Source organism: Agelaius phoeniceus, chromosome 7, assembly GCF_051311805.1.
Source record: "Agelaius phoeniceus isolate bAgePho1 chromosome 7, bAgePho1.hap1, whole genome shotgun sequence".
Taxonomy (NCBI): Eukaryota; Metazoa; Chordata; class Aves; order Passeriformes; family Icteridae; genus Agelaius; species Agelaius phoeniceus.
Genome location: NC_135271.1, coordinates 24,722,765 through 24,747,586, shown reverse-complemented (window position 1 = coordinate 24,747,586; position 24,822 = coordinate 24,722,765). Strand labels below are relative to the sequence as shown.

The following is a 24,822-nucleotide window of genomic DNA, read 5'->3' as shown; positions in this document are numbered from 1 at the left end:
CCTTTAGAAACATCCAGGAACAGTTTGTTCCTCACCCTCCAGCACAACCAAAACTGACTGTCTGACTTGCTTAAAAACTTCTCACCAGAGAGATACCACAACAGTCCAGTGCTCAGAACAACTGGAAGTTGTTCCTAATGCCCACCTCAGATCTTCTGCTGTAGTCAGGATCTTTACACTCTACCTCCTATCCTTACATTGCAACATCTAGTTCAGAAACCATTTTCTGACAAATTCTCCTGTCTGTCACAGGTAATCTTTGTCACAAGTCAGGACAAGCAAAAGTGGACTGAGGGTACAGGAAAAATATGATTGCCTTTTCCTGTTTGTTTACTGGATAACAAGCAAGTATTTTCTGCATTCATTAAACATGAAAATTGGGCATTAAAGCCGAAATGGTAAATGCAAGCTCTGCCCCACAAAGATTTCAGTGGGGTCAGGACTTCTGTGATAAAAACACAGATTTGGAAACAAGCATACTACAATATGCTTAGCTAAGGATAGTACAAGTTGCAGAGAAAATAAAGGGAAAACATTCCCTGGCTGGGAAGTTCCCAGTCATTTATATCTAGGGAACAGACAATGCTTGTGGACTGCTAATTTCCTTGAGGATTTTTTCTCTTCCGTTGGCCAGATTCTTAACACCACAAATTCTTGTTATAATTTCAATGCACAATTAATCTTTAGTTCAGAGGAAAGGGAAATGGAAGGAGGAAGGATGATCATGAGGTAAAAGTTGCAGAGAGGCAGATATCAGATCTTTTGTGCAATATACTAATCAGCTGGCTTTCCTTGCTCCATTTTGACTCCCAGTCACCTCTTTCAGACTGCCCGTCTTGTTTATTTAAATTACAGGTGATTTAAGGGAAGAATGATCTCTTACTATTTGTGTGCATGCACACTACAATCGGTCACCGTGCACCACTATACAATAAATTAAAAAAAGAATACAGCAGTAACTTCAGTTGTGACAAGCATGCTATGGGCCCCAATCCCAGCTGCTCCCAACAGCAAGAGTGATATCACCCCACCCTCTCCCTCCTCTTCCCTTTACACCCTCCACAGTCCCTCTCTGTCCCAAAAGCCTGTTCAGCCTGTGGTACAGGTGACAGCAGGGTGGGCAGGAGCAGGCGAGCCAGGGACTCTGCTCACCCACTGCTGACACCAGCGCGCATTGTGCTGCACTAACTCATCACACAGGGCAGAGAGCAACCTGAAAGGAAACCCTGCAATAAACACTGCAAAGAACAAAAAGAACCCCACAAAACCAACTGCCAAATAAATCAAACTAAAGCAGAGGAAACTAAAGGAGTGAGATTTGAATAAACAGAAATCAGAAGTTGCCTTTGACTTGTTTGCATCAGGTAGTCTGTGCTGATGGCAGAGCCATTTGCTGTTCACAGTCCTTCCAGAGCAAACCCCTAAATATGTTTCAGTTTAATTTGCTATTAGAGAGATACTCCACAAATTAGCCCCTACTAAAATAGGCACTGCGAAGAGGAAGAATTACAAGGTCAAGAGCAAACACTGCTAATCTCTGACAAGCATACATAGGCAGGGGGCGAGGTGAAGATGGAGTTTTACATTGGCTGGGGGAGAGGAAAAACAAACTGGTGACAGTTCAAGTCAATTTATAGCAGGAGACAGAGAGGATGACAAGGTTCCTCCAAGCCCTCCCCCACTCTTCTCATTGAAAGGAAGAAATGCCAGAAATTTCAGCAGGTCTCTGGATGCAAGCTGACACAAGTGAAGAGGAGATGGAATTGTCTCAGTATAAACAACATGCCAGGAAATCACCTGTGCCAGCTCCCCCACCAGCTCTGCAACAAGACTCACACTCACTGTGTTTCAATCCTCTTTCCTCCTTTCTCCTTCCCTCAAGGTTTCCAGGCAGCTACATGCCAATTTTGTCACACCCTGAGCTCTCCTGATCTTGTTGCAGGGATGAATTATAGGTTGTTTTAAGAAAAAGGTAGTCAAGCAAAGGTTAAAGGCTGTTTTAATCAAACAAGGTTGAAAGAGTACCAGGAATTTGGCTGGTAGAAAACAGAAAGCACATTACTTAGCTTAAAAACATACGTGACTCTAAATACAGAAGCAATTATGCATTCAGGCAGAGAGTATATATACGCTTTTTTTTTTAAGATTAAGCAAGCAATTGCTTGCAGAGATATCAACTGACTCTACATGCCCACTGAGCAAGATGTTATTTCATGAGTGATAGCACAAAATTAGACACTTTCCTGCCTTGCATAGGACTGGATCTGGGCATTTTAAGGATCCATCTCTGAAGGATTTTAGAACAAGAAAGCAACATACCAAGAAAATGGCTAGGGCTACTCTGAAAAAAACCTCTGTGAGTATAAAGTATATTTAAAAGAAAAATCTAAAAAAACAAGTTCTTCTCTCATCCAAGCAGGTAGCCCTGAGACACTATTTTATTTCTTGGGAAATCTGTTTTTTCAGGATGCTAGTCCTGGAGGAACACCCAGCTGGCTCTCCCAAATCATCATTTTAACTGAAGTAGAGCAATGAGTTCAGAGCCCAATCTTTCACACTGCTAATCCACATCTCCAGTAGTGGGCTTTTCATTCTGCACAGCAGAAAATAACAGAAGAAACCTGTTTAGCACAAGGCAGCAGAAAAAGGGTGACTTATATTACTGCCACTGCTTCTACAGGCTGAAAAAAATTAAAGTATCTCTGGAGATCTCAACTCAAAAGCTCCTGTGAATCCCTGGCACCACTACTGGGTCATTTTAAACAGAATTTCATTCTAAAAAGCCACACTTAGCCCAAGAGGCCTAGATTACATGTTCACAAGGAAAAGGGCTACAAGTACTTAAGAAACCCTGTTAAAAATTCTGGTTTCATGCAGTGCTGGAACTAGTCCTACTATTAAAAATATCTACTAACGATCTTGCTGGATCTCTAGACTTGTCTGCAACACCTAATTCAGATGAACTTGTCTTCCTGTCAGCCACCTGCCAAAATGCTCCTAACCAGCTCTTCATGCCCTAGCCTGGCTGGCTCTGCCCTGCTCTCCGCCTGAGAGCCACTCTGAATGACAGCAACTCCCTTCCCCAGCAGAGCTGAGGTAAAAAGGAAACGCCAGTACCATCACTGCCATTACCACTGATTGTAACCAGAGCTGTCAGCACTTTGAGAATTACACACACTCAGGGAATATCAGCTAACCTGAAGCTTCCTGTTCTACTGAAAGGCAGCTCAGTGCTGGCAACCTCCAGGGAGTGACAAAAATAAGTGATGTGCCAGGTGCTTTAGGATGACCCTGCCTGAGCAGGGAGGTTGGACCAGATGACACACTGTGGTGTCTCCAACCTCACCCATTCTGTGATTCAGTGATAAAGGAGCCACAGCCACAGGAAAGTAGACAAGCTGCTTAACTGCTGCTTTGCTATCAGATCTTTTAATACTTATGAAGAGATATTGTATGTTTTTCCCATCTTAGGACTATTGTCATATTCCTCTGCTAACATACTTAGTTTAGAACACTGTCAATCAGGCACAGCTCATAAAGACAGCTATTGACATTATGCCATTGTGGTCTACAATGCATCCTTACATAATTCATGTAGGCAACTATCTGGTATTATTACACTGGTAGTAACACACTGCAGGACTCACACCTCTGTCACACACACTGTGTCAACCCTTGCTTGGGAGGCTGGAGCTGTGAATCAATGTTTTCCCAACAGTGCTGAACTCTGAACTGTGGCTGCTATGGCACAGATGATGTGCCTGGCATTTTGCTGCCCTTGTTGAGCACAGTCAGTTCCCACAGAGAACTGTGACTGACAAATCTTCAGTCATCTCAGCATAGCCAGGCCTGCCCAAAACCTAATTGTCCTTCTCATTTTCCACCTCCTGCCCCTTAAGCAGAAAAAGGGCTTGCCTAAAATTAAAAGAATTTGCTGGTACAGCTACATAGGTAAACCTCTTTGGTAAATAGAAGCTTAAGATGATACAGCTTATATTGAATCCCTGAATGACACAAATGACAGCAACAGACTCTCTCACTGATATAAGTCAGTTTGCACTCATGATTTCACAGGCTCAGCTACATGCACCGAGAGCAGGAGGGTGTTTGTCGTGTACCTAATTCAGTAATACTTCTGAAACTACAGCAAGCCCAAAGCATAATAGCCACCCCCCATTTTTTTCAATCAATACAGCCACGTGCACAGGCTCTATGTGGGTCAGATGCTTCATCCCATCCTTTTACTGTATCAATAAAAGGAACTGCTGGGCAGGGACATCAACACTGATGGGCTTGGAATTCATCAGGCTGTATGTTACCTATCTATACTAAGCATTTACCAGCTATGGTATGAGGACTGAGTTATCAGAAAAGAAGTTTTACTTCTGAAAAAAACAGCAAGTAAAAGGCAAAAGAAGTCCACATCTTGCATCCTTTGCTATTGTTGGGACTGACTGACAACTGATTTAGACAACAACTTGTCTAAATCAGCCTAAAGCTTTGCACGTATAAAAATAGTAGAAAGAGCATCTCTGATCTACTCCTTCACTTCTGTCTAGGAGGTGCAATGAAAGTACAGCGTGGGTTAAAAGCCTGGAGGAGTGAAGGAGATCTAATGATTTCTTTGCTCTTCTAAGACATTCTAATCCTACTCTAACAATATATTAGGCTCAAATCAGGTAGAACTTTCGTTTCATTGAAGCTCATTTTATTCCCCACACTCTAGTTAGGGAGCCTTATATGCAGAAAAGCTCAACCAGAAAGATTAAGATTTCCCAGTGAGGAATGCTTCTGTGAGACCAACAGTGCAGCAAGCCCAAAATGCTCCCGGGAGCTGTAATCAGTGCTGGGTGTAATCAGTGTTCCAAACGTCAGAGGAAGATGAAATCATTGATCTGTCTGTCAGTAGGGGAGACATCTTCCTAATCCCTTCAGTATAGTATGTCTAGTCTGAAATCCTATAATCCCTTTATTTTATGTACTGTAACTGTGGATATTCTCATTATGGATACTTAATCCTCTCAAAGATGATACATTTCTGGCCTCAGTGACACTATTGTGGCATTAAACTCCTCATACTCATTGTGTTTTACAGAGAAGCATTTCCATTAAGGATTCCATTGGATTTTTATGCATTTCTCATACTCACTGTGTGATCTGTGCCATATTATTGTGAGAACAGGGCTCTCCTGTTCATCCTTTCTCTGCACTGTTCTTCACATTATTTGTAGGGTCATCTACAGGTAGTCAGGAAAGTTGATCTGAAGTCAATAATGTTTTAACTAAATTTCAACAGATTAGTTTATCTACTATGTTAAAATGGACAAATTATACTACATTAAATCCCTGTATGGACATACACATTCAGAATGAAAATGGCCTTAATGCAATTTATGTCACTTTGCTTCCAAAGTAAATGGAGATAAACCAAATGAAAGCCACTTATATTATGAATAACAGTATTTACACAGTGATTTAAAGTAATTCAACTCATCATTTTAAATTCCCATATTTTGTCACTTCATTATTTTTCCCTGAGTGTTCCTTTATAAACAAGTCTTCAAATTATCATCTTTTTAAATCTCCCATCTTGCTCACAATTTCCATCCTTGGCATCCAGTAATTTTTGCCCTTATGTGGATCCTTTTCATTTTACTGTATCTTTTAGACTTGGTATAACCAGGATGAAATAATTGGCATGATTAAGAGAGCTTCAACAGGAAAGACCATCAGAGAATGACAGAATGTGTAAGGCTAAAAGGGCCCACAGTGGGTCATCTGGACCAACCTCCCTGCTCAAGCAGGGTTATCCAAAAGCATGTGGCACAGAACTGTGTGCAGGCAGTTCTTGAATATCTCCAGCAGAGAGGGAAAACTCCACAACCCATGGCAACAGGTTCCCATGCATGGTCACTGCACAGTAAAGTTCTTCCTCATGTTCAGGTAGAACTTCCTGTGCATCACTGCAATAATTTTTGTGCACTTGTGTGTCTTGCTATTTAACATTAAAAAAAAGGCAAGACATTAGTTAATTCTCTGTGGATGAACCATCTGAATTTGGAAATCACTACAATAGTGCCTTCTAGTCTTTTACTTCAAAAGCTCACATCAACGTATTATGTAGTGTAAGGAGCCAGAATTACTTTTCAAAAGAAATACAAGACTCTTGTCTGAGTCAACTTCGGTCCAAACCAATATTTAACAGTGTAAAAATTGTCAGTTTCAATACAAGCAGCCCCATAACCACATCTGTAAAATATAAATTGACAGTTTTTAACTCCTGTTGCATGAACTCTGTCTATATATGCACAGAATTATCAGTAATGTCAGCAGAGAAGAGTTCACACCTCCAGCAGGTTTAGGATGAAAATATCCTGGACTGTAACAGCACATCACGGTCTATAAAACAAATCCATTTTTCCAGGATACTATGTCTGCTAACACCAGCAAATTCAGGAGTGAATACTTGCTTCCTAGCAAGTGGAGATCTCCCTCTTGAAAGCTTTAATTGACTGGAATAACCCTGGATAAACTGCCTAACAGAGATGCAGAGGGTTATGGGTGATGCAGGGCAGATGACACGAGGCTGCAAAGACAAACAAGTGCAGACAATGAGGCAGAGCAGGCAAGCTGTGGGGTTTGTGCCTGTTAAATCCCACTTGGTGTTTCTGCCTATTCAGTCTGAACACACCTCATCAGTTATCTTGTCTGCTGACACCAGAATTCTAAAAACATCTACCCACAGGAATGCCACAGATAGACTTCTGTAAACTTTAATGTAGTCCCTGGGGCCTTGGGCTGCAGCAAAACCTTCTGGAGTCCAGGTATGCATTTGTGTGTACATACAAATAAAGTCTGTCACTTGCTGCCTCTTGGTTACTCACATGTGCACCACCAGCATTTGTTAACAATACAAGTACGAGCAAAATCAACTGCCTCACCAGCATTTGGGAAATTTCCAAAAGTAAGGCCACTTTGTTCCAATTTTCTTTTTTCACTCTGCTTTTAACCTCACAGCAAAGTCTTCCCCACTAGAGCCTGATCCAAATGGATCCAAGTGAGAACCATCCCCAGACCACCAGACAGCCCAAGTATATACTATATACTCTGCTAGACTCATAATAGCTAGGTCCTGTTAGGCTTGGCAAGAGATTGATATTGGATTTTATTTTAGAGTAGTATTATAAACTGCTTCATCTACTGGCCAACAGGCATTTCAACCTTTCTGACCTAAGAACAGACCCTCAAACCCCATTTTTGAAACTCAGCTGCTAGGTAGGAAACAACCATGTTTTCTAGGATCTTTAAAGGGAACTTAGCTAGGAAGCAAATCAGAATTGAGCTGGGACTAACCAGGGTAAAGGTTGCTTATATCTGCAGATTACCCCTCTCTGCTTTTCTAATTCACTCACCATGCCTTATCTTTCCATTAATCTTTAATAAACCTTTTAGTTAATTCCCCAAACACATGCAATCTACATGACAGCAGGAAACAGTGCAAAAGCAGTCCATGGATATGAGGAAATAGGCAGCAGAGGAATCAAAAGGAGGAAAAACTTTCAGGATTAAAACTATCCAAACTGCAGGTCAGTGGAAAATGATGAGCAACTGGGAGAAAGCAGCAATAAGGGGCAAAGCACTCAGGAGTGAGGAGCTGTTAAGGGTATTAGTATTTATCTGACCATTGGATTCATACTCTCATTGGGCCCTCCTCTTTTCCACTCTGGATCCACTTTGACAAAAACAGGCAATCAGATTTCAAACTTGGAGCCTCTGAAATGTGGAAAACCCTCTCCATGCTCGCAACAAGAATATAGCTAGATTAAAAGGCAAATGTAATTTAACCCACCCCAGCAGAAATTATAATCAAATTATATTGCCTCTAAATATGATAAGTTTGGGACTGGGCGCCTCAGGGGAAGAGAAGGTGTCTTGCAAACACAAACACAAAGAAACATGTAACAGGAAAGTGCTAAATCAATGCATGAATTATGACTTCTACCCTCCTTCTCTCCCCCAGGGTGCTTGATAAGCTGCTGCTTGCTTCTAAAATATCTACTACCAATGTTAGGAACTGATTAAGCAGCTTACAAAGCACCGGGGGCTAATAGACAGGCCCACCAGGGAGACTGCAGCTCTGGAGTTAAGTAGCTCGCTTTTTCATGGCTTGATTATTAAAGATGAGATAGCAGAACATGCTGAAAAGATGTGGAAGCAGTTTCAGACCTCAGGCAACCGGCCTTTTTATTTTATATATGGAATAATTTCTAGCCTGTGATTTTACCAAGCAACAAAAGCCACGTTTCCTGTTTTTCTGTAGTCTCCAGCTCTGAGGGGCATCTGAACTACCTCAACCTAATGTGTCAGCTGAACATCCAGAGCTGACTATGCTACTCTTATCCTGCAGAAAAGACACCACTAGAGAAGGGAAACAGGTGAAAGAAGCTTAAAATACTGCTTTACACACCACTGGCAGCAGCATTAGTGTGAACACAGAGGTGCCCAGGTCAGCCAGCACATCTCACCTCATGGCTTCCTCCATTGTGCATCTGAGCATTGCAGCACACTCACCTTAGATTCCCTAGTCTCCCTTTTACAGCTCTTTTTTCCAAATTCTTCTTGTCTAATCTGTTACATAATAAAATTCTGCTTTTCAGGTAAATGTACTTCAAGGTTCTTGCTTAGCTGAATCAATAACAACGCAAAGACAAATTCTGCTGGCACATGACCTCTCCCATGGTCACATCTGTCATGGTAACACTGCATGGCTCAGCTCTGTGTAGTAGGCTGGCTGAGGTTTGGGGGGAAGGGGGGGTGGGGTTAGGTTCCACCCTGCCTCCTGCTCATGGCAATGCTCAGCAGATTTGTAAATAATCATGTTGCATTAGGGTCTTTACCAACTTCAAAATTCCCAAAAAACTACTCTTTCAAGCAAAGAAGTAAGTACTGCTTGTCACCTATGGGCTGAGACTGATGAGAATTTATTGAGCAGATGAAAAATTTCTCATAGAAAAGTTCTCTTTACAGACTACAGTTTTCTTTCACAGTCTCTTTCCATCCCTATTTGAACACTGATGCTCTAGACTTTCATCCCTAATCAATGACACTGTTAACTCATTTTTATACTAAACTACAAACTACAGACTCAGCTTGGAAGTACAGGTATTCCCTTAGAAGGGAAATGTACAATTAGCTCTGAAGGTGAGAACAGGCTCCGTGTGTAACAGGTAGAATAAACCAAAGACACTCACCTGCTGAAGATCTGCCAGAGAATAAAGATGGATTTGTTGAAGAAGATACTCTCTGGGAAAGATCCTGAAAAGAGACAAATGGGTATGTGTCACACCTTTTTGACTGGGAAACTCCTAAGCTTCCTCTCCCCACCAAATAACAACAGGACACTGATGTTAGAGAGAAAGAAACTAGAATTGTACCACCCTCTAAGCACCACCTGTTTTTACAGTTTTCTGCATGGGCACAATAGTCCCACAGTAAGAGTAATTTCTGTGCCAGTGTCATTCTCATATTGTCAGGTCATATACTGAGACATTAACAGCCACTGAAAGCTCTTTCTGACCACAGATGATGAGTCTTTATAAAGAATTAATGCAGCAATAAAAATAAATAATGCAAACAACACATTAGAAGTATTTCTTATGGTCTGAGACAAGATTCTGGTCTGCTACAAAGCTATAACACTTAGTTTCACAAGTGATTTATGGTTTTGTAACTGAAATAATTATATTGGGGAAAAAGGCCATGCAGATACTGTTCTTCCAAAATCAAGTTGACCGATATCAATTCCCCTTTCCATACAGAAATATATGTATTGGTATAGACTTTGTAATGACTTACTTAAGAAAGCAATGTTTACCTTACATTTGCCAGGGTTTCAGGAAAGGCCATTGCTTATGTACTGACAGACCTGATAAGTAAAGCTAAATTACAGAAAACTGAACAGAGAAGAGATGCCCTAATTAGACTGATAGGCAGTAAAATGAAAAACTGGGTTAATATAACATCACAGAGGGAAAAAAGAACATTGGAACTTAAGTGGATATTAACTAAAAACGTTTATGAAAACGTATGTATCTGCTATAAAGATGTCAGGAACAGAAAAAGAACATCTATTTTGTGTGCATGCACAGAGAAGCTGCAACGACATAACCAGCTAAACCACAGAACAAGAGAATAAGACTACCAAATGCAATCTTTCCACAGAATACAGATTCTAAGAAATAATGAAAATACTTCCGTTTCTGATATTCCATTAGTTGTCTTAAACAACAGCCCTATACTGATACTTTTCAAAGTTGTATGTACTGAAGGGGCTAGGACCTCTCACTGCTGCTAAGGTAGGCAGTACAAATAATACATAATTCCTTTTGTACTTTTGAAAAAAATGTAAGATTTATTGGGGTAGGAGGAGAAGAGTTTTGCAAGCAAGGCACTGACAACTGCAGACCACCCATCTTATGGCACTCTGCTGGAGCAGGACTGTGCCATTGCTCCTTCTCACTCACCAAGCATATCCACTCTACCCACCCAATTCTCAGCTACAATCTCACTAGGGCATTGCCATTTTTCCCTTTCAGTTCTGTAGTCCCTGCTCCTTTTTCAGGGGACTGTGCTGCAGTGGCTCTGCTGCGTCACACCTTCAGAATACATTTGGTACAATGTCAAAGACCACTGCAAAACAGTCAAAATCCAGACATCAGACAACATGCAAGATTGGAATTGCTCATCTGCACATAGCAGACCTATGAAAAGATAAGGAGTCAACTCTGAACAACATTTTGAAGCATTACTATTATTTCAGCTCAGATAGAATTTCTTTCATTAAAATTTACCGTCATTCTCCCCTATCATATAGGAAGGCACTAAACAGCTTTGCCAGAAACTGTATTATCTGCTGATGCCCCTACAGCTCTGCTAAGGAAAACAATTAGCTAATGAAACATTTCTTGTTCAGGAAATAGCATGAATAGCCCATAATGCAAAAACTGTAAATGACTAGTATTGATGACTAACATCACACTCCCCTGCCTTCAAGGATGGCATTTTATTTCCTTATTTCCTGCAAGTTCTAACTCCTAGTAAAAAGTGTGCAGGTGAAAAGCAAACTCATGATCAACCAAATTCCTTTGTCAGACAGGTCTCAGCCAGCATAGGCCCTGGTGACAAATCCCTTTACCTGTCCCCTTCCTTAAAACATGCTGATTTGCAGCAATAGCTCTGCAGAGCTGGTATCCAACACACACCTCCTCCCTTCCAAATCTCCTTCAAGGAAAAAAAAAGTAGGCATTACCCTCCTAGTTTTATGCAAAACATTTATATACATACATATATATTTTTATATACAGACACATATACTCAGCACTTAAGGGAAGGGCACGATTATTTCCATTGCTACAGGAACTGAGGCATAAAAAAACCCCTCAGTAAGTAAGGCTGGTGCAGCTCCAGATGTGCAGTCCTTCTATTGACTTGAACAATTAAAATTGAGGTTCTCTGTGGTAGGCCACAGAGGAACAGCCAGGCAGCCAAAGCTCACGAATGCAACCGCATTTACAGAAGTCATGAAGTAACCAGGCCAGTCCCTGCATGAGTCCCAGTAAATGCAGAGGTGCAAAACACTCCCTCAACATTTGCTCACACCACCAAAGGTGTAAACCAGAGCCCCATGGCTGTGAAACCCTGAAATTGCCTAGAAGGAGGCAGCTCAGCCCCCACTCATATAAGTGAGTGCTTTCACCACACCTGTGGCAAGCTGAGCAACTCTACAAAAACAGGTCTTGCTGTGCTGCATGTTTGCAATTAAGATCTTCTCCAGAAAATTCCTATTAGTCCTGTTTGGAAAGAAAAACCCAAAGCTCAACAGCTACCTGAATGTAAGTGGTGAAGCCACCTCCCAAAAATGCATCTGTTCATTGCCAGTTTTTGTCAGCCTCTAGTGGGTGGGGAACAAGAGTATAACAGGCACCAAAATACCAAACCCAAACACATTTTCCAAAAAAAACCTCATAAAATGCAAGCAAGTCAGTTGGGGCAGGAAATCCATACAGACCAAGTCCTCCAGTGAGCAAGAAAATGACTGATGGCCAGTTTCCAACCATTTGCTTGCCTGCACAGGTTCTCTGAGCCTAATGAGGTCATGGCTGATATAAAGTCCTTTTCAGTAGGAGACATACAGGACTAATTCAGAGCCTCTTGCTTCACAACACAGAGGCCTCCTCCCATGCAGCCAGTAGGAAAGTAGTGTCTATGCTATCTCTGTCCTTCTGTCACCTACAACTGAAATTGCTCAAAGGAAACCAAAGTCAGTAGAGAACAGCAGGTGAGATGGGGCTCACACAAACACCACACCATAGCATTAGCATCCAGACAAAGTACTACAAGGCATCCAGATCAACCCAAAAATCACACTCATGTCCAAAAATCTCACAGAGACCCCGAGCAGGCTAAGATAATGTCATTTGGGAACACTTCACTAGAAAATATGTGTTTAGTTTCTGCACAAGGTTGCATCAGGAGCTTTGAGCATGCTTAGATTAATACAAGGCCTGGATACAAAAAGACCAAAACGTGCCTGAATATTACTTTTCCCTTAATATAAAGGTCTTTTATAAACACCAAATGGGAAATCTCCGATTAGTCATTTGAAAGGAAAATAAAATATGTCAATTTTGTAAATATTTTGATTGATGTGATACAACTAGATTTCTTTTTTTTAAATTGGTCAATTAAGAGCATTCAATAAACAGTAGCCTTTCAGTCAAATCTTAACACAGAAAAGAAACTGGAGTGAATTAGACAGAGGTCAAACGCAGGACGTTAAGACTCATCGCAATAAAAACTCAAACCTCTGCAGCTTCAGAATGTGACCTGTGACCCCTGAGAGGCAAATGGCATCAAGTGCATGTCCCACTAAAAGCACCTCCTAAGCTTTCCCAGCTTGGAAACTCCCGGACCAGTTTCACCACTGGTGAGTCACAGGACTGCTGTACTGTAAACCCTGGTTACCAGTCAGGGTTTAACCTGCAATGAACAAACCAAGTTCAATGCTAACCAGCCTCTAGCTTTGCCAGCTACTGTGAACAATGAAAACCAAAGTTCTATTGGTTAAAGGTCTCTAAATTGCTTTATTGTTATGTCCTAGATATAAACACAATCAATGCAAGCAGAAAAGAAACACATCATCCAGGACTTTTGATCCAACTAAAAGAAAGAAATGAGCATTCTCATTTTCTGATTATTATTCTTTTTTTGCTTGATACTTTGTAATCTGAAGTACAACCTTCAGGCAAGACAGAAATTTCATCTGTTCCTTCTAGGATGATTTTATCAGGTAAGTATTTCCACAAACAAAGGTTATCTTTTAGTGTCCTCCTGCGAACAGAACCACTGATAAGAGTTTGCTTTTTGCATTTGGATAAAGTGTGCAGTCATGGTGCTTTGTTAGCACTGAGTAATTGCTCTACATTTAAAGCCTGTTTATCGCTAGCCTAGGTAATTTTTCTTCAATGGGTTAAATACCCTGACAGCTCTGCTAAAGCTACAACCAATTAATCTGCCTATGCCTGACACTATAACCAAAGTACAAACGTGATAAGCAGGGGGAACTCTTCTTTTTATAGTGCAATCAAAAGAAATCAAGTTAGGTGGCAGGTGGGCACAACCAAGTCTCCTTCATACAAAAAAGCCCCTGAAAACCTAGGATGTGAGGGGGGAAGGGAGGGAAGGTGGCACCAGGGTTTCATGTGCCAGCCAGGAGTGTCTGGTTTGACCACGCTGAGAAGTGTATGACTGAGCTGTGACTCACAGGGGACGCAGATGACCCAGCACAGCACTGCATTCAGCCTCCCCTCCAGCCCTGTGCAGGAAGCTGCTACACCCACAGCTGGCACAGCACCAGGGTACCAAGTCCGCTTCCTCCTGCAGCACAGCTCATACCCTGGCACTGCAGCTCACACCTTTGGAGCTTTGCACCAACCTGCACAGTAAAGCAACTGAAGGCCAGCACATGCTGATGAGCACTGTTTCCGTGGGTTTTTGGCCCTGAACAAGGGGCAAGAGCCCTCTTTGGCCCTGACCTGGCAGCCAGGCACCAGCACCAGCTGCAGCCACGTGTGGGGCCGGCAGGCAGGACCTGTGTGCAGTCTGATCTCTCTGAGAGCAGCTCCAAATTTTCAGACTTACTATTTGGTTCTAGAAGTACAGAGGGGTATCAGTGAGTTGCTAGTTATCCCAAATACACATAAGATAAATAATATTTATCTTACGTGTATTTGGGATAACTAGCAAGAAAACCCAGCAAGATAAATAACATTTCTTGCCAGGTTTTCTCTTGCAATTCATTTGATATGGACCTTGTCAATTTAAGGTAGAGAATGGCATCAAAAGTGAGGGGCAAAGGCAGGATTTTTTCCAGTGTTGCTAATTCTTATAGCTTTCTTCAGGCTTTTGATTTTGTATTTCCTTGGAAATCTTAGCTCCTGTAAGTTTGTTGGGAGAGAAGAACCCAAACTTTCCAGTCACCTAAAGTTACTCAGAAAAGTAGAGCTTTGGGAACTTAGTGATTTTAAAGTCAAAAGGTAAAAATAAATGAATGAATTTAAACCAAACCAAAACACTACTTATTCATTTAGTTCTTGTGGCATTATACCAGATTTTTTTTCTAACTCTATGACCTTATGCAAAACAGCTTTTGTGAATCATTTCACATTCATGAGGTATGAACACTTCTGGTTATGTTCTGGGAAGAGTCACTCCCACATATCTTCAGCCCACACTAAATGCTAGATTTATTAGCAAGCATGTCAAGGTAAGGTGTTATTTTATGTTGTTATGAAATTCCCCATGAGCACCCCTATGTTAAAACAGTTACTCTTACCATCCACCAGCAATCCTGAACCAGTTTATAAACTTCCTACTAAAATGCAGTACACCAACTCCCTCTCCTTTGTGGTTCCTTGAGCAAGGTTATGGTAACATCGTGAAAGACAAGAATTACTACAGATCTAACTCATGAATCAAGTAGCACTGTTACTAAAAGCAGAAAAGAGAATTAGAGACATAGTTTCATTTTAAATCAAAATAATTTAGAGCCCCAAATTAATTTGAAATTAAGAATAAGAAAATGGTCTCTGCTTTTGTCAGGCACTCTTGAACCTTTGCACTTTGCTGCTGGAAGTTCTGATATAAAAATACAGGGATAAAAATGGCACAAGTCATTTTTAACATGGTGTCCACATCTAACAGGAACTTGTTTTTAAATAATTGTTTTTTTGAAAGCAACCTGGTCTCAAAAGGTGAATGGAAATTACCAATGTAAAAATGATGTAATATCACTCCTCTCTTTGACAAGGAGATACAGGTGTGTGCTGTTATCTTACTGCAAAAGTTCAATACCTTCTCAGGGATTTCTCATGGGCAGCTCCTCGCAGCACTGACTCCTTCTTCATAGCACAACCAAAAAAACTCCAGCTCCCTTCTCAACCAGCTAACCCACTCTTTTATAGCACTCATCCTCATTGGACACAGCTGTGGCCTGTTAAGGGCAGGCCTGTTCCTAATCTTTGGTAATTAGTACAGCTGCAACTCCTCAGGGGTGAGATTGCCTTCTGCACTATTCTCTTACATTCTACATCCCTACACAGGTGTGTCCTCTAGATCATAAAACACTAATGTGAACTGAAAGACCCACCTGTCTTCTGGAAGACTTACCATGGAAAGTTCTGGCATGTTCCTCAGCTGATGCTTACCATGGTAGAGCATTAGCTTGTGCTTTTGACCTTCCCTTGACATGAACAGACAGCAGCACTGCCTCCACCCTGGCTGCTCTGGCACACATCTCAATGCTTCAGCTGTTTGTTACCTCTAGCTGAAATGAAAGCTCAGATTCCACCTAACACCATCCCCTCAGTTTTAGCCAAACACTTTTTAAGATGCTAATTTGCAAGATCCTGCGTGCACAGTTTCATCTTCCAAAAGAAAGAATTGAAGCAAAGAGCTGAAGATAGTCTGTTTGTATCAGCTCCATCAACAGGCAATTTTATTTCAGCCACTGCAATGACTACAGACATGCAGGATCTAAATAAACAACAAATGCCTTGTGCATACCTCTCTGCATTTATTTTCTCACCTTTCCTCACTTTGGTTTGTTGTTTGGTCTTAATAATTGTTCCTCTAAGGATATGTAGATATCCTCTTTGAATGATTTTCTCTCTCACCCTCTTTCCAACCACCCATGCAACAAATTTTCATCTTCTGTTGGTCTTGCCATTATCTCAGAGCCCCAAAACCACAACCTTCTGTTTCATCCCTGCTCAAACTTTCTTTTTGCAGTTTACTGCTTTCAGAATCTGTATCTTTGTTCTCCTGCTTTGGAATTTTCCACTCCCCAAATGGCCTAAACATTGCAAAGAAAATGGAGTCTCCTTTGACAGTCTGGAGATGACTTAATGACCTTCTGTTGTCCTTGGTCTGAAAGATGACATAGCCCCAGCTTCACATCCATGAGGTATTTGGAGGTATAGTGATTGCATTAGATCAATCAGTATTCCTGTGATGTGTTTAGACAGGTCCTCCAGTTACCACACAAATATTTTGAAAGTAATCTATTCCTGTGTCAGAAGTGTTATGTCTAAGGCCTCAGTGTAGGAAGTGACAGGACTCTATTGTTCAGCATAACTGAATCTGGGCTTGTTCCACCCTGTGCTGACAGACCAGCAGGCTCAGCCAAGAGCACACATCTGGAGCACTGGAGGTGTACCTTTAACCTCCTCCTGCTACACAGGAACACAAACTAGAGCCTGCTAAGTGATGCATCTAGCACTGGAGTTTTGCTGGGTAGAACTGATGTATTGCTGTTCTGGAGCTGACAGACAAATGGTATCAGACTGAGATGAGTAACAAGAGGGAAGTTTGTCCATATAGTTTCTCACCACCATTCAAGTTTACTTACAGTACCAGGGCACTACACCAAGAACTAATGCATAGGGGAATGTGCTGCAAAACATTTACCTTGTGTCACTACCATCTGTCTAAAGTATCTGGGCTAGCAGCACCTGAACTGCAAGTTTAGATGTACAGCTGAGAGAGCAGAGAGGCCAGAGGGCTCCCCAGATGGAGCCCCAAGACTGGCCTAGGTTACCCTACCCTACAGTAGATATGCAGGCATCTGAACACTACCCCAAAAATCATTCTGCCAGTTCCTTGACTTGAAGAATCTTCAATCATGACAAGAACAAAGCAAACCCAGAACAGAACTTGCATCATTCAGTACAGTTTCATAGAATACCCTAATTATTTAATGGACTCAGAGATTCTGTTTCCTTCCCAGCCATCCATTTTAATGACTCCATCTTGGTTTGTCTGGGCCATTCATTCCCCATCTGAGGTGGTGGTGGGATCTGCACAGCTCCACTTGCACTAACCCTGTTTTGGCTCTAGGTTTCAGTCCTGTATGCCTCTGCCTGAGCAGCATCCACATGAGCAAGACAACAAAAACAAGCAAGAACTTGTTCAGTAAAGACATTTTAGTCAAATGATGTGTTGCAATACTGACAGTTACAGATAACTAGGCATAACAACATCCCTTGTAAAACAGGGAGCTCGGCAACAGGCTGGGAACCTCATCTGGCTAATATCAGAGGAACACTGCTCATACATGCTGGTGGAGGGCCTTATTTCACCTCCCAGACAAGTCCATATTCCTTATTTTTTTCCCCCTGCAAATATAAAAGTGTAGAATCCAGTGGAGCAATAGGTGAGAATAAATCACTATAACTGACAAAGACCATTTTTACTGTGAGCCTTCTAGCTACTATAATTAAGGATTTCTTCTGTCTTTTCCTTCCTTTCTTTCTACTTTGTCACTTGCGTCTTCAAGGTTCACAACGTGGTTTCAGTCCCGAGTTCCCTGCTAGATGCCAAGTTTCAAAGTTCTCAAAGTACCTATCTAGGCACACCAAACATTATAAATAGCATTTCCACATTTAAGCTAACTGGATCCTGAGCTAACCTGGTTTATAGCCATCTGGAATTCTTCAGAAAAAAGTGACTGTTAGCATTGTAAACAGTTTTGTCTTCACAGAGGACACCAAGAGTTTCCAACTTCATTGCCATCTTCATTTTGTGATCTGGGCTGAAGAGCAAGGTATAGATTTAAAGTAGATGATAATGCAAATAGTATTAATAAAAGAAGCCTCAGAGTGATCTGCCTTTCCCTAATAAGGCAGGCTCTATCAGTGTCCCAGAGGCAGCAAGGTGCCAATACAATTAATCAGTCTGTTTTTAGTTCTCTGTAGACAGCAATATTAACAGTTTGTTTCAGTCTGTTTATATGGGCCTGACAGGTCTTCAAGATGCTGTGTTCACTCTCTTGTGATTAATAGTCATTCACATACTAAGGTGAAGACCAAGCAGAAAAAGAATGTTTTTAGAGGAGGACAGATAACTGGATTCTCTCTTTCCATCTTTCACTTTTAATTAGGAAACAGTACTAAATTTAGGAATGCTGTCTCACCATATTGTTTAAACTCCTCCTTTTCTTGCAACTTGCCCCTGGGATGAGCCAAAAGAAAATTTAAAATCACATATTTTCTTTGTTTACTTTCCAGCTGTGCTCTATAAAGTCATCACATTGGTAGTGAACATCTGCACACCGGGATACTGGATGAAGGCAGCAAAGCCATTGGGAGCATTTTGTGCAAGGAATAAATCCTTATGGGAAAAGAACTTCCCTCTTCTCATCTCTGCACATCTCTTAGGTGACATCTGAGGAAACAACTGAGCACCAAATTCACCTCAATGGAGACTTCACAAACCAAGAAGGAGGCAGACTCTAAGGTGTGCACATTCCTTTACACTTGTAGCAAGTCCTATCCAACTGGAGATGCTTCCCCAGTATAAAACCAAACCTTTCTTGGGCTGGGGCCCTTCTCTTCACCACACAGCTTTAACTGGAGATGGTGTGAAGAATAAGAAAAAGGAGTATCAGGAGCATTTTTGTTTCCCAGTTTCTCCTTCTAGTCGTTTCATTTTGACACAGGGATGTCTTCTCTCTCCTCTCTGCTCCAAAAGAGCATGCTCACATTTCTGTGATACATTTTTGTCCACTCCCTCTTCTATTTCCTTAGCAATTGTCATTTCTTCATTTTGGAGGCAGATTTTGGGTTATTCCTCTTTTGTCCTGATTTTTTCATTAACACAATTTCGTGAGATTTCTTCCTTGTTTGAAACTCCTTCTCCTGGCTTTCCCTGATCCTTTTTTTTACCTCTAGTTAATTGATTGCTATGCTAGGCCTCCTTTGAACGCTCTTCTTTTACTGTCTTACCCAAGTCCATTGAATTCCTTGCCTCCTTCTGCCTATTTTAATAAGATAATTACTTTTTTCAATACTAATCAGAAAGCATAATTTTCTTTCTTCTACTTCTTCTGAACAACCTTCAAAAATCTTCTTTTCTCTTCAGTTTTATTGAAGAGAATGGCATAGAAAACCAGCTCTGCAAGAAAATACCATCCTCTGGAGTAAAAGAAAACCATGCTAATTTTTAAAATGCTGTAAGCTGCCCTAGCAAATAACAGGAATTGAGTAGTAACACACAATCACATATTAACCCACAGTGCAATGCTCTCCATAAACCTGTTGCTGTATCCTTCTCCTACTTGTTCTAGGTAGTTCATCAAAGCAATGACACAGGTTATGTATCCAAAAGCAGCCCAGCTCTCCTTACCTGGGATAAAGACACTAGTTCAGTCTCCTCTCCCTTCCAAAGAATTCAGGTCCCTAGAATACCGTGTTCAAAACACAGTCACTGATGTCATCTTCTTCCTTGCCCTTTGGCAGCTTACCATTTCAAAGCAGTGGCTTTCCTACTTGAAGTCTTGTCTTAAAAACTGGGGTACACAAATGCTTACAGATCCATCAGGTCAGCTGCATGTGCCCAGAGCCACTCACTTCACAGTATGGCACGGGCAGACACATTTCTTTTGGAGATCCACACCAAGAACTACTTGTGGCCTTTTTAAGACCACAACAGTGGCTTGACAGTTTTAAGAAAATTATTCGTTTTTACCTTGTTAGAAAAATGCAGTAGCAGCTGAATGGACTAAGATGAAGTCTAAAATGAAGTTCACCTTTTATAAAACTCCTGTTTTCACCACAGCAAACTCAATATGAAACACTTTTGCTTGCTGTGACCATGTATTTGCCAATAAACAAAACATTCAGTGCAGCCATCTCATGGATAGTGGCTGAGCAAGAGACCAGCATAAATCATGTGCTGGGTCAGGTGCCAGGGGACTGCATCTGACCTCTGCCTTTGGCAAGGTCATACCACAGAGGAGAGCAGAGGTGCTGGAAAGACTCTGGCCCCCCTCATGCTTTGTCACAATGTGACAAAGATTTCAAAGATACCAGTAGTGATTACCTCACTGTGATGCCATGGCAGGGGGCATGAGTTAGCAGATCTGACTGAAAATACTCACACACAGCCAGAAAGTCTGAGGAGGAGTAAAAGATGCTCACCACAATGTGTGATGCCCCAGGGCTAATAGCTGTCAAGAACAACTTCAGATATTCAGACCCTAAAACATCACTTTCTTTGGCAGAGGATAACCCAGCTTCCCAGGGAAGTCAGATATAGCACAACACCTTTCTAAATGGGTAATGCCTTCAGAACCAGAGTGCAAGGGAAAACAAAACAGGCAGCAGGAGAGCCAACATGCCAAGGAACATGGCATCCCTGTGCTGCAGGCTGGCTGTGGCTCTTACCTTCTCCGCAGATCCTCAGCCACTGCTGCCCTGCAGCTGAACAAGTAGGCTCGCAGGGATTTCAGCTGCTGTCTCAGGCGGACAACAGTTGCCAGAGGTTCAGCATGATTGTACAACATGGGATTTTCCTGCTGGATATCAATTAATGGCTCCTCATAAACATATTCCAGGAACTCTTTGGCTTGCTTTGACACCTAAAAAATAAAGCAGTTTAGTTAGGCTTTTCTCCAAACTCTTTAAGCACGTTTCCCCCTCTGTGATGTGTCAGCTATTCTATGCATCTAAAAACTTAGTCTGTTACCAATTAAAAATGGAGACAGAGTTGAGAGAGATCCAACTCTCTCTGCTTATAGCCAAGTCAAACTTCTTCAAGCCCTTCAAAACTGAATGTATGAGATAGCTACTTACCCAAAGTACAGTGATATCTGCAGTCACATATGCTTTTGCTGCACAGTAACACAGCTTACTAGATTTTTTTTAAAGTGTAAAATCTGAACAACCAGTTTCTTCCCTGGTAATATTTTTCTGTTTGTTCGCGGCTTTCTTTTTGGCAAAAGGCAAGTTGTTGTGCTTTTTAAAATACAGATAAATAAAACTGAATCTTACTGGTATTACTCCCAAAGTTCCATCTGCAAAAAGTTTTTCATGTATTTTTCATGATAGTGCCCTGTTTTATCTCCACCTGCAAAAAGCTACTGTAATCTCGATAAATGAAGGGACTCTTGTTCCTTAAGTGAAAAGGCCAAATTCCCTCTCATTCCTGATTTCTGCATTTTATCACAGCTGGAAAAGAGAAGATAGGATTACATGAAATGAGCTGCAAATCACCTGAAACTCTGCCACAGAAATATTACTGGTTCCACTATTCAATTAGTCCTCCTGGACCTCTAAGTCAATGTTTACACTGAGACAAGGGAGGGATGAGTTAGGCTAACAAAAGTAGAAAGGGCACACATGCTACAGCCTCTTGAGATTTAGGAAGTTATTTCCCTTCTGGGGCTGTAGGTAAGAACAATACACATCCTTATAAATAGCACCACTTCCAAAACCAGCACCAGTAACTAGCTACTGACAGGGGAAGCAAGCCCCAGATGTAACCTTTTCACAACATTTAATACAAATCTAAGAAATATGCCAAGGCCAGCCTTCCCCCAACAACTACACAGATAACAAGATGTGCCATTTTAAATATAGCAGACCATAACTCCACACGTTTCCCAGGTCCTGAAGCTGTATTAAATATCCCACCTATTTACATTAAGCACCCCACTAATTTCTTTTTTTTTTAATATCCTGCATGTACAAAGAACTGTGACATCTGAGTGGAATCAGAGCTAATGTTACAACAAAAGCACCTCAGATTTTGTAGAACAAAATTCCATAAACTCCAAACTTATCAAGTTTTTTAACACTAGCAACATTGATATTTTATTATGCTTATTGCAGTGCATTAAAAAACTGCAGTTAAACAATCTGCTTTTACAATCAATAACTATCTGACTACAATATCTCAGCAATCCCTTGGCAACTTCCATATCTATGTAATTATTAGTCCTCTTTCACCAACGAGCAAATTAAAGGACATATTCCATGATTCCTGAGGAGGTGTGTGAATGCCTGGCACAGTGACCAGCTCCTCCCACCAGGAGGATCAGGTGCTCAGTTCTGTCTTTGTCTATCTCCTTGCTTTAAGCCTCTGTCAAAGTGATGGGCTCCTCACCCACCTGCCCTGCTGTCTTGGGAACTGGGGGGTGGTTCCTGTCCAAATACTGCACTCACACCTGTGCACACCTGAATCCCACGTTGGGCATCTCTCCTGAAGCATCAGGAGCATAGAAACAAAGAGATGCCACAACTGAGGTCCCCAGAGTGACTCTGCCACATGCCTGCACTATGGTGACCAAGCACTACTGTGGTGCTGCATGGTCTGAATGCAGCATTTAAGGAGAGAAGGGCAAAGCAAACCTTCCCCTCTTCTTGCCAATAAAATGCACCCATGGAGTGCTGATTGCAGGAAAGGCAGCTCTGCCCAGCATTATTGGCTGACAGATAGGTGTCAGTCCACTCTGCACGGCTGACACAGGCACACATATCTTGTAAAACATTAACTCACATTGCCAAACATAGCAATGTTACAAGAGGCTGAAACACAGTCTTGAAACAGGAAGGGTTGGGCAGTCACAGTAATTCAATACTTTAGTATACATCCTAGCATATTCACAGTCCCCCAGTTTTACTGGGCAGTAAAACAATCCTATTAAATCAGCGAGAAGTGAGAAGATGCAAAGTGCAACAGGCTTTCAGCTTTAAATGTCATAAAAGGATGGACGCTAACATTTCCAGACCTTTCCTTTCTAAAGACTGCAAACTTACAGTTCAAAATTCAATTTACTTTAAGTCAGTTTCTCCTGAAACCTTCTGGCAGAGGGAGTTCATTTCCTACTGTGTTTGTCTGGCGTTTTGTGCAGGCTGAAAGCCACCTGAAAAAACTGCAATATTTAATGGGCTTTGCATGCAAACAGGGAAAACACTTGGCCTAAGCAAAAGGAAGAAAGAGTGTTCACAAAACTGCCTCTTTTCTTTTGCCTTCACACAAACACATGAAAAATACAAATATGAAAACAGTAGGAGACATGGGGAAAAAAGCAAACCTGGGCACTGAGCTGCAGCTTTGGTTTGACAGAAGAAACATGTCTAACTGCCAAGTCCTTTCAAAGAGCTTCTACTGCAGCCAAGATGATTTCTCTTTTCCTACCCATGTGCTACCAGATGTTAGGTGCATTGTTGTTTTTCAGGATCCTGGGTATTGGGAAGAGACAGCTCTAGAGAGGTTCATTCTTTCTGATTTTCATGACCTGTCTTGCCAAAACCAGACAAGAACCTCTCAATTTCCAAACTAAATTGATGCCACAGCTTATTTTACAGCTGCTGAGCTTATGTAACATAAAAAGAGAACCATGTACAGTTCCACTGTAAAAGCTCATGTCCTACAGTACTTTTTGATGCTTGCTTTACCAGAAACAGGACAGATCCCAAAACACCTGAGGAGGTGGGGAATAGGTGGCAGTGGAAAGAAATGTAGGTTTGCAAACTCTTCATTCAATTTTGCTTCCAATTTGGTGGACTGACAGACATTTCAGACTGTGTAAAACAAAGAAGCTTCTGAATCCTGGAGCCCTCTCTCAGTCCTAACCATCAAACGTGGTATGTGCTTATTTCCTGCAGGACCTCTTTGGGGTGTGCAGCCAGAAGTACAGCCAGGAGCACGTCCCCCTCTGCAGAAGCTCCACTTTCAGGCAGTGCTGTGCTACCTACAAAGGGCAGGGCAGTGTGCTTATCTTCACCTTCCCTCCCTGCCTTAGCTCCTGCTCTAATAGTTGGGGATGATGTTGTTTTCCCCTACCTCAGGGGTTGTATTCCTTTCTTAAATTCACCTCTCTGAGCACTTTCACACAATGACAGGTAAAGCCGCTGCACAGAATTTGCTTGTGTTCCCAAGACACCTCATACCTGTTCTGTCTACAAAAAGTGCAAAACAAAATTTCTCACTACTACAGTGAGATGACAATAGATTAAGTTTTCAATGAATGCTTAAGCTTTAAAGTCCTGCTTCTTTTGGTGCCTCAGATGCCTCTACCACAGGAAACAGGTTAGAGCATAGTTTTTATGCTGCAGGTTTAGAAAAAAACCCAGCTAATTTTCTTGGCAGTATTACTGACAGCTTGATACGAGGCCTTTGCCTTACCATCCACTAGCCCCATATCAGGTCTGCTTATACTAACATGTGGTAGCAAGTTTAGTCCTTGGTAAAAGCATCCAAAAAAAGAACTTTTAAATATTCCTAACTTCTAGGCATAGGAGGGCTTTTTGTCTCCACACCTTGGAGCTTTGCAACTTTGAAGAATCTCGCATTTCACAGAGCAAGACTATAATTTTCATGATAGCAGGCTCTGGCTACCTTTTAATAATCTCCCCATATGACAAATTTTCTTCAAGAGACCTGCTTTTCCCCTAATAGGGCATTTACTGGTTATTTTTTTCC

General features: G+C 41.5%; 1 protein-coding gene across 5 annotated transcripts in view; it reads right to left on the bottom strand.

Moving 5' to 3' along the window:
- PLEKHM3 (pleckstrin homology domain containing M3) overlaps nucleotides 1-24,822 on the bottom strand; it is a 126,261-nt gene that overhangs the window by 67,503 nt on the left and 33,936 nt on the right. For all 5 annotated transcript variants that reach the window (XR_013183019.1, XM_077181289.1, XM_077181290.1 and 2 more), the window contains 2 exons: nucleotides 20,781-20,974; nucleotides 9,252-9,315 (listed from right to left, as the gene is read on the bottom strand). Coding sequence is in view for 4 of the 5 variants with exons in the window: in XM_077181289.1 (XP_077037404.1) it covers nucleotides 9,252-9,315; nucleotides 20,781-20,974 (258 nt within the window). In the remaining variant the exon portion in view is untranslated. The remainder of the gene's footprint in view (nucleotides 1-9,251; nucleotides 9,316-20,780; nucleotides 20,975-24,822) is intronic.